The sequence below is a fragment of the Littorina saxatilis genome, linkage group LG3, assembly GCF_037325665.1.
Source record: "Littorina saxatilis isolate snail1 linkage group LG3, US_GU_Lsax_2.0, whole genome shotgun sequence".
Lineage (NCBI taxonomy): Eukaryota > Metazoa > Mollusca > Gastropoda > Littorinimorpha > Littorinidae > Littorina > Littorina saxatilis.
The window spans coordinates 71810519-71821500 of NC_090247.1; the positions used below are offsets into that span (position 1 = coordinate 71810519).

Sequence of the window (10982 nt, forward strand, 5' to 3'; positions counted from 1 at the left end):
CTGCACGGTAGCATTATTTGCCACGCAGAATCATTGGAAGCGTTAAGCCATCTAAAGGTATTGTCCCTTTAAGCAAAGCACCTCTCTGCGTTGTTTTTCTCCGCATCCAAAAGTATGCCAAGGTGAAGAGATAGAGGCGGCCTTGTGGCGAGAGGTGACAGTTATGACTCGTGCTGCGGGGACGGTCTCTCTGGATTCTCGTCACGAGTCAGCCGTGCATGTCCTGGCTACATCCGCGCGACACGGGGTCACTGCCCTATAGTGTTTACAACATCCACTTCCTCTCCCCCCCCCCCCCCAACCCCTTTCTCTCTCTCTTCCCTTCAGCAGCCCACCTAGCCCCCTCCTCCACCCCCACCCCCACCCTCGTCTGTGTCCCGAATCCAGCCCCCTGAACATCACAATTTCATAACTCGCTGCTATGCTATGCTAACTTAAGTGCCTATTAGGGACATGATTGAAGTTGGTATATGCTAGGGAACTCGCTGCTACCTCCTGCATTGCTTTATACCGTAGTTGTCATGCTCTTTACGAAATGCATCGTACTGCTTTTCTCTGTTCAAAAGGTACAGTCCTTGCCGAGTGCCCCCAGCGGAACCTAGCTCCCTTTTAAGACCCCCCAATTTAAGACTCCCTCCCTTTCAAGACTGTTTTCTCAGGTTGTCTGTTCATAATTCAACCTCTGTAAAATTACCCCCATTTAAAGACTTGATTTCCGCAGATGTTTAGGTCTCGAAGGGAGGGTTCACTGTATCAATGATGTAAACCACCTACAATGCATCCAGGCTTTAACATAGCATAAGAGCATCCTTCCTCTTCAAGACACATGCCAACACTCAACAGCTTGGCTGCTTACTACCGGCACGGTTGGCCTAGTGGTAAGGCGTCTGCCCCGAGCTTCAAGAACAAAAAACAAAATTCATGTAGATGTAAAGGGTACTTGCAAATTGATGAAGACTACCAGTTTCTTTTAAGCAAATGTTTTGCCACCAGTTATCAGAACAGAGATATTTACAGTTACAGATAAGAAGCATTTTTGTGTGAGTGTTCGAGGAACAAAAAAACCCACACGTTTATAAACTTAGCTTGGTGTACTCTATAAGTTGTATTTAAAGGTACTGAACTTGTCAAATCCAGGTGCACGGAGCCCCTGGGGCTTTTAGTCATACATCAGGCAGCTATCCGTTAGAAGAACTACCAAGTTTCATTGACTTGCACCCAAAGAGTCAAGAACTGCGATTTTTTTTACTAATTGATTTCGTACTCGGACCCGGCTGGTCTTGGTCTATTTTTGGATCTAAATTTAGATCAGGTAGATCACCACATGCACATCATGCACAAAAAGACACGTCACTAGCAAACTATGTCAGACGTCATCATGAGTTTGTGTAAAATGGAGGCCGGAATCGCTCAGTTGAATCGAACTCCGACCAGAGACTATAGAGTATACAGAGACGCGTCATCCTTCTTTGCGCTGCGGTGCGAAATTGAGACCGGCCAGCCCAGCGCGGGAAAAGAGCCACACCCTGCCGCACAAGGAAACTCGCGTTTCGCGGCTGCTGTCGGCTGTGTTTATATCACGGTTATATTAACATACTGTCTGTTCTGTCCGGCTGACAGTGCTGCAAAAAGTAACTGGATGAAAAAATATGTTTGTTTGTGAACATCCTTTTTAAATTACCTTAAAAACACCGCAGAAATGGTATAGATTAAAATTAAATCACATTTTCTTGGGCAATATTCGCTGGATCGCTGTAGTTATGCAAACATGATTCAAGTCAGTCTCTTTTCACGACCTAACCGTCGTTATTTTTGTGTGTTTTAATCAAATACAAATACATACTGAATACATGGTCAGTTAAGCCTGAGAAAATATGTCAGGAATAAATCGTTTAACGAAATAGTTCCCGGTTAAATCGGTAACTAAGGCATTTAGTCAATTTGGTGTCGTCCCAGCACATCGAAACTGAAATGGGTTGTCAATTACACGGAGCTAAGAAGTTATCATGAAAGGAAAACTGTAATTCTTGTGACCAAACCGGCTGACTTTAAAGAATCTTGATCGATCGATGATTTTCTTATTTCTTTTCAGTTGCTTCTTTCTTGTTCAGAAAGCTCTCTCCTCTCTCTCTCTCTCTCTCTCTCTCTCTCTCTCTCTCTCTCTCTCTCTCTCTCTCTCTCTCTCTCTCTCTCTCTCTCTCTCTCTCTTATTATGGCAAGATTCCGAGGTGGAATAACAGAACTATTTGTGCACGTTAATCGATATAAGAGATACGATGCGGATATGTTGTTATGCCCCTTTTTTCCAGGGAAAGTAAAGAAGATGAGTTTTATTTTGTGCTTTGTTGCCCCGCACTTCGTGATTTGCGATGCCAGTTTATTCCTGCTAAGTTTTATAGAAACCCAAGTTTACACAAGTTTTCTATGCTTTTGACATCTGTGAATGAAGGTATTGTTCGAAAGTTGTCAGCTTATCACGGTGTACAAAGCATTTCGGCTACGTAGTGTTGTTATATGTCTTAGTTCATGTAAGCCTACGGTATCTTTTATTTGAAATGTAATGTCTTAGTTCGTGTATGAACTATGATTTATTTCATTTGATTTGTGTGCAAATGTCATTATGTCATTGTATATATGTTCACGCCCGTCATTTACAATCAAAATATTAATCATGATAAATGATACTAACGTTCGCAGCTGCAAGCCGTTGTAGATCTACTCTATAACTCCGCGACGGCCGTGTCAATCAAACGAGATGGTTATGTCTACTAATCGATCACCGACCGTATTGCCACTAGATCAGTCTATCAGTTCCAGACTTGGCATGCCGAAATGAGATAAAGTAGAGGAGAAATAAATCTTATACATGTGAAACTAGTACCAACATGCACAGCTTGGACTGGTTTGAGGCTGTAGTGTGTACATTGTGTGTTTTCACTGTTCCGGTAGAATAGATCTACACGCAGTTCGACGCTACAACTTTTACTGATTTTCCAACATTTAACGAGAGAAAAATTGAAGAAACAATCCTCACCTACTCTCTTCCTTGGGAAATTTGAACATCCTCAAGCCTTTGGCATATGCGTTTGAGCAATTGATGGCCGAACACCATGCCCCACTGCGTTTTCGCGTTGGCGCGACCATGCTTGTGCAGCACGATATCACCACTGCTGTGGAAAGAGAAAGTAGGTGGTTCCATGTTTCCGCGTGGTGGCGCCACTGGGCTTCCGGTCTCACTTTTCAGCACCGTATGGAGCGTCTCTGTATACTCTATAGTCTCTGCTCCGACCAAACACCACGTAATAACTAGGTTAATTTATGCACTCGCGTGAACAAGAAACTGTCGAGCTTCACAGATGTCGTCGTTGGGTAGTTTTGGGTTTGTTTTACTACCATAGGAGGATTTTTGAACTGTAAATGCACTCAGCTGCAACAAAAACGCAAAACGAAGGCTGTGAGCTGCACTGTGCCTTTAATTCATTGTATGCGATATTGTTATTTGTAGTTATTTGAGAAAAAACCCACCGGGATATTGCAATGAAGCTAACTGGAAACTAATTTTGTCATTGTTTCTGACGAACCGAAACTGCGTATAAAGTAGCCAAAATTGCATGATTTCTGCACAGTACATCATAATGGCCAAAAGCTACAGCTTCCTAGTTGCATATCATTGGTCAGTAGGTCGAGACAGAGGGCATGCCATCTCTCTAAATAACGCTATCCCTGGTCTGACCTCAAAAACATGTCACCGCTTACAAATCGTGTGTCTCACGTGTTTCCTCCTGGCTTCAAACGACGAATGACGCTGCAAAGTACAGTGGAATCCCACCTCAGTATTAAGACTGAACAATCTGAGAAATGTTGGTCTTAAAAAGGAGGGAGTCTTAAAACGGAGGTAAAGTTACAGAGGCTATGGATAGAAAATGTGAACAAACACGGTCTTACAAGGCGATAGGTCTAAAATTGGGGGGTCTTAACAGGGGGGTCTTAACAGGGGAGTCTTAACAGGGGGTCTTAACAGGGGGGTCGTAACAGGGGAGTCTTAACAGGGAGGTCGTAACAGGGGGGTCATAACAAGGGGGTCTTAACAGGGGATCTTAACAGGGGTCTTAACAGGGGGGTCTTAACAGGGGGGTCTTAACAGGGGGGTCTTAACAGGGGGTCTTAACAGGGGGGTCTTAACAGGGGATCTTAACAGGGGTCTTAACAGGGGGGTCTTAACAGGGGGTCTTAACAGGGGGGTCTTAACAGGGGGTCTTAACAGGGGGTCTTAACAGGGGGGTCTTAATAGGGGGTCTTAACAGGGGGGTCGTAACAGGGGGGTCATAACAGGGGATCTTAACAGGGGACTTAACAGGGGGGTCTTAACAGGGGGTCTTAACAGGGGGTCTTAACATAGGGGTCTTAACAGGGGGTCTTAACAGGGGGGGCTTAACAGGGGGGCTTAACAGGGGGGCTTAACAGGGGGGCTCCATTGTACAGACAGGCTATGCAATAGCGGATGAAACGTCCACTTTATCCCACTGTAGAGGCCTTAAAGAACACTAATTGTGCCTCCATGTAACCACTCCAATTAACTGCTGAAGAGACGATAAACAATGATAACCAACCAGCCAACCAACCAACCAACCAACCAACCAACCTCCATGTAAGACTCCTTGTCCTGTAGGACCCCAGTTACTCAGAATGTAGGTCCAAAAGCAGAGTTACACCACTGTACCCCTTTGGGTGGGTTCAACCCGTTTTTCACAGAGACTAGTTCCTCAAGGAAAAACAAAAGAGGAAGGATAAAAACATCCTCGTTTCCTCTATTTTGAGGTGAAAACCCACAAATACCACCCCACCAGCCTCTGCAAATGGAGATGCAGGTATATTAATATGAATGTGTCAACATGTGTTATGTATGTGTGTGTTGTGTTTGTTGCAGGGAAGGACATTACGCAACAAGCACGGGGACACGTCCTGGCCAAAGAGGAAGACCATAAGAAAGCCTATGTCCAGCTGGTCAGTTCGCATGTCCTTCTGTCTGTCAGTATAGTGTCAGTCTGTCTGTCCTCCTCTTCTTCTTCAAGATACTGAGGAAATCCCTGTACAGGGCAACTATCCTCAATTCGGTTGGTGCGCCTATTTCCCGGTGGCCGAGTGGTAACGACGCTCGGAAGCGAGAGGTTGCGAGTTCGACCCTGGGTCAGGGCGTTAGCAATTTTCTCCCCCCTTTCCTAACCTAGGTGGTGGGTTCAAGTGCTAGTCTTTCGGATGAGACGAAAACCCGAGGTCCCTTCGTGTACACTACATTGGGGTGTGCACGTTAAAGATCCCACGATTGACAAAAGGGTCTTTCCTGGCAAAATTGTATAGGCATAGATAAAAATGTCCACCAAAATACCCGTGTGACTTGGAATAATAGGCCGTGAAAAGTAGGATATGCGCCGAAATGGCTGCGATCTGCTGGCCGATGTGAATGCGTGATGTATTGTGTAAAAAAAATTACATCTCACACGGCATAAATAAATCCCTGCGCCTTGAATATGTGCGCAATATAAATTGCATAAAATAAAATAAAAATAAAAAATAAAAATAAAAAATCCCTGCGCTTAGAACTGTACCCACGGTGTATGTACGTGTGAGTGTAATTGCAGCTGTGCCAGTGTGTGTGCGTGTGTCAGTGTGTGTGTGTCTGTAGTGTGTCGGGGTGTGTGTGTGCGTGCATGTGTTAGTGTGTGTGTATGTGTGTGTGTGCGTGCGTGTGTTAGTGTGTATTTGTGTGTGTGTGTGTGTGTGTGTGTGTGTGTGTGTGTGTGTGTGTGTGTGTGTGCCTGCATGCATGTATGTAGATGTATTCCCCTCTATCTGTTCATGTCCGCCTATCTCTGTGTGTGCACTTGTCTCTCTGAGCAACTGTGTGTTTCTCTGGAAGTACTATAGCTTCAGACCGTTCTCAGTCACTTCTTTTTCTGCATCTACAGGCCGACGGAGAATCCTTCGAGTTCCCGGATCTGTTTGAAGAGAACAAACCGGCCACAGAGAAACAGGCCAAAGAAGTGAAGAAACAGGAACGCACCGGCCTGGAAGACCAACGCAAACACTGGGACCGACTCACCATACCCACTTGGTTCCGGTGATACTGGCGTACCCATTTGGTCTGAGTGAAACAGATATGCGTGCTTGGTTCGGTTCTGATGATACTGGACTACCCATTCTGTTCTTGCAACACCAGAATTATCCTAACACTGAAGCTTAGGTAATTATTGCAGGAATACCCAGTTGGCTGGAATGATAATGGTGTGCGTACTTCGTTCTGGTTTGACTAAACACAAACGCTTGCATGAATTTACTTCTGATAGCTCAGGAATACCAGTCTGGGATTAAGTTTTCTGACATCAAAGTTTTGCTGTGCTTTCATCTGTTGGAGGTTTTGTCTGCAGAACAGCGACACAGTATCTGAGAAGAAACATTTGGAATTTGTGATTTGCATAGAACCGTCAGCACCAATCAGTGTCTATAGGAGTGTACCTGTGGTTGAATGTGTCAATGACTTTGACTTCTATTTTGTTTGACCATGTATAAATTGTTTGTGAAGATGAGTCATAAAAAAATTGCAGAAAAGGTGATTGTGCTTTTGGTCTGTTTTCTTATTTGTGTCTGCTAGAGATAGAAGAAGAGAGAGAGAGAGTGTGTGAGTCTAAGTATGACTGTGTGTGTGTGTGTGTGTGTGTGTGTGTGTGAGTTTAAGTATGACTGTGTGTGTGTGTGTGTGTCTAAGTATGACTGTGTGTGTGTGTGTGTGTGTGTGTCTAAGTATGACTGTGTGTGTGTGTGTGTGTGAGTCTAAGTATGTGTGTGTGAGTCTAAGTATGAGTGTGTGTGTGTGTGTGTGTGTGTGTGTGTGTGTGCACATTCATGCATACAGAAGTGTGAGTGCGTCAATGTTCGTGTGCATATATGTGTCATGTTTGTGGACAATATTTTGCGGGCATTAGTATTTGAGTTTCTGGAAATGAACTTTTGCGTCATACCTACATCACATGTAAATTACTATCTTGATGCTCCACCCCTTCTTGATATATATTCATATCCTTCCCATAGTGTAACCTCAAAAGACACACTGTGTGAAATTCTGGTCACGCTTCATGAACAGTTTTGTTCTTTGTTGTGAACTGTATATATATATACACCAACTTCATCACTCTAACGTGTCACTTAGTTATGCAAGAGACTTTCTTTCTTTATTTATTTGGTGTTTAACGTCGTTTTCAACTGTTCAAGGTTATATCGCTACAGGGAAAGGGAGGGGGGGGGATGGGATAGAGCCACTTGTTAATTGTTTCTTGTTCACAAAAGCACTAATCAAAAAATTGCTCCAGTGGCTTGCAACGTAGTACAATATATGACCTTACTGGGAGAATGCAAGTTTCCAGTACAAAGGACTTAACATTTCTTACATACTGCTTGACTAAAATCTTTACAAACATTGACTATATTCTATACAAGAAACACTTAACAAGGGTAAAAGGAGAAACAGAATCCGTTAGTCGCCTCTTACGACATGCTGGGGAGCATCGGGTAAATTCTTCCCCCTAACCCGCGGGGGGTTATGCAAGAGACTAAAGAATCCTTGAAAACATAAAGCCAAAATACAGTTTTGTTTTTTTATGAAAGAGGAAAGATGTATGAAAAGCCTGGTGCAATATATCACATATTTTAAAAAGTGAAAGGCCAAAAACCAGGCTGACAGGAAGGGTTCGGGTGTACTTGTAGAGATTGAACATTTTATTTCTCAAGAATGGCCCTGGCGGCCTTGAAACTATGGATGCATTTCCACACAAAAACTCCCTATCTTGAATACCATCGACACGCTTTTTTTTTTAAACGAACGAAATGCACGGTATTCGAGAGGAGTTTTAATTGCCCTCGGCATTTTCCAAATAAGGATATCCTACTACGCTGGAATACGATAATGAATTTTCAAACGGCTGCCCTGGCTTCGTCCTTCCTGATTGAAGGGGGGTGTATTTTTGATATTTGTAGGTAACAGACTCAGCATTTTAATGGTACGTCGCGATATAACCCTTCGTGGTTGAAAACGACGTTAAACACCTGTAACAAAATAGGACTTTCCTAGTCTTGGTCATGTTCCGGAAGGTTTGAGTGAACCGAGATGCCGAGAGGATCGTCGTCATTTGATGACGTAACTCGTTGCGCTGTGACGTATTATTGACTACCACGACTGGATGCGTTGATCAACATGGAGTTGATGACATAGTTGTTGTGCGTGCTTTGGAAAGCGTGGAAACGTAAACAATTATTGTTGCAACATCGGTCCAGGTAAGCCAATCGATGATTCATTTTCCCGTCCACCCGTTTGACAAGAGAAGGCATTGTGTAGATTGTTTTTGGGTAAATGAATGGCGAAGGGCAGTATTGTGATAACCGTCTAACCGATAACAGTATATGGAATAGTCAAGTGCAATGTTAGGTGTTCGTTTGTTTGTCCTGTTACGTGTGATTTCACAGTAGATTAGGTAAATGTTTTGCAAATGATGTTTAGTGAGATGCGCTGTGTACGAGCATATGCTACCGTTGATGTTACAGCGGCATGCTGATCCAATCCAAGGTGGAAGAAGGATGAAGTTCTTATTCCTACTTATGACGTTCCTGAGAACTGCGGTCCCAACTGCCGGTATTACCAGCCCCACGTCGTAACCTGTTGATGGATGTACGACGTTCCGCACGGTTCTCAGTCAATGCAAACAAGCTCGAGTTGCGACAGCGTATTCACGCATTCGAGAGATTGTTCAACTCTAATGGCTTCGCATGAACGAGGACAGAACGATAAGTGATACATGTGATCTGATAATGAAACGGAGATAAAAGGAAAACAAGTAGTCGATGAATTGACTATGAACGAACATACGTAAAAAGAACGAGCCAATATTTGTAATCATCAATAAAAGATCTTAAAATAATCGAGAAGCGATTCGTGAAGTGGGTAGGGTGAGAATGTTTTAGACAGGTTTGTTTAATATCACACCCTACGCTACAAGTTTGGGGGCATTACGTCAGGGATATAAGCTGCATAATCCAGCTTATTCAAAATTTCCAAAATTCTATTCCAAATTGTTTGAATAGCATTTTTTTTATCTCCTGTGAAATTATCTTATTGTTTGTCTGTTCGTTCATAAAGTGATTTATAAAGAACTTCATCTATTTTCCGACGTGTGTTAGGAAGCTTCACACGTCAGTAAAGAACATAAAAAAGCTAGTCTGTGTGTTGGCGTCGCACAGCCAAATAAATCTGTAAACGCTAATGCGGAAACCGGAGTTCTTCGCTGCATTATAAAAAAAAAAGAAGAAAAGTATTATTCTTTCACATAATACTTGTTTAACCACTGTTTCACATTGATTCACGTTTCACTGTGAGTGGTTGGCAAGGGTAGGACGTATTACGTAAGGGTAATTGTCTTCTCTTGAGAAAGAAAAACCGTTGGACGGGCAGGTAAAATCAGCAGATGGTTTTCCTGAGCATACTCTGGTTGATAGCTTCAGTTCCTATGTCAATGACAGATCATGATGATTTCAATGTTGAGTGGCTGGTTGATTAATTCAACTACAACGTTGATAGGATAATAAGCCGAGATTCGAACCATAGAGAGTAGAACGAATTACGGGCAGGTAAAATCGGCGGACGGTTTACCTGGACATACTCTGGTTGATAGCTTCAGTTCCTATGTCAATGACAGATCACGATGATTTCAATGTTGAGTGGCTGGTTGGTTAATTCAACTACAACGTTGATAGGATAATAAGCCGAGATTCGAACCATAGAGAGTATAACGAGTTATTCTATATAAAACGCGATTTATATTTAGAGAATACACTCGTGGGAGTAAAGTGTTGAGACATTTTACTGTAGAATCAGTGACTCATTGTGTTAGTTATCGTGTAGGCGATAAATGAGTAGATTCTAAGGTGCCAACTTATTCAGATCGAAATGCAAACTAATTGATTCTTTGCTATCTAATACAAATAGCGTGACTTGTATTGATTTAGTAAAAGACAGGTTAGGAACTCTCCTTTTCTTCGGGAGAGTATATTCATTTCGTGGTTCAGTGACAAGTTGACAATCGTGACGTTTAAATGCAAACATCACGCACGCACAATCTTCGCAGCATGAGTGCTGTGGGAGATCCGAGTGAGCTCGATACAGAGCCAAATCAAAATGATATGGTTGAAGAAACCAGATCATCCAGTTCGCGCAGGAATGCGCAGAATGTTGCAATAAGCAACATACTCCCTCCAAAATCTTCAACTCCTCTTTTGAAGGAGTTAATTGAAGCTGGGAAAGAGATGGGTTTGGAGGGAAAAGAGCTGCAACTTTTCGTAAAAGAAGCGGCAACAACAGCCGCAGCAGCAGAGAGAGAAAGAGAAGAGAGAGAGAGAGAGAAAGAGAAAGAGAAGAGAGAGAAGAAAGAGAGAGAGAAAGAAATCGTCAATTCGAACTTGAGCAGTTACGCATTCAGACAGAGGGTCAAATTAATGCTAACAACAATAGCCACTCAAGAGACAGACGAAGAGACGATGACGACTTCATACCTAAGATTCCTTTCCTCGACGACAAAGATGACATAGAGTCTTGGTTCCAGCAGTTTGAACACTACGCCAGTGATCGTCAGTTGTCGGAAGAGAAGAAGGCATCAAGGTTAGTATACTTTCTAAAAGGAAAGGCCAGAATTATTTATTCCAAACTTTCCGATGAAGATATGCGCGATTACGAGGTCATGAAGAACGCGTTGTTTGAAGGTTTTCAACTCAATGCGGAAGAGTATCGGAAGAAGTTCCGAAACTCCAAACGCGATGCTACTGAAACGTACAAAGAGCACATCGCACGGTTAGATAGATATCTGACAAAATGGATCGAACTAGACCACTGTGACGACAGTGTACAAAATGTCAAAGATCTGTTTCTCAGAGAGCAGGTGTTC

General features: G+C 43.0%; 1 protein-coding gene and 1 long non-coding RNA gene across 2 annotated transcripts in view; both read left to right on the plus strand.

Annotated features, from left to right (window-relative positions):
- The window catches only part of LOC138963180 (large ribosomal subunit protein uL23m-like), a 68588-nt gene extending 61977 nt beyond the window's left edge, over positions 1-6611 (plus strand). The window contains exons 4-5 of the mRNA XM_070335218.1: positions 4928-5004; positions 5967-6611. Coding sequence (XP_070191319.1) covers positions 4928-5004; positions 5967-6122 — 233 coding nt within the window. The 3' untranslated portion in view covers positions 6123-6611. The remainder of the gene's footprint in view (positions 1-4927; positions 5005-5966) is intronic.
- Positions 6612-8103: 1492 nt separating this feature from the next.
- Positions 8104-8967, plus strand: LOC138963182 (uncharacterized). Its single transcript, XR_011454741.1, has 2 exons — positions 8104-8325; positions 8593-8967. It is a non-coding gene; the product is annotated as an uncharacterized lncRNA (long non-coding RNA).
- Positions 8968-10982: the final 2015 nt, after the last annotated feature.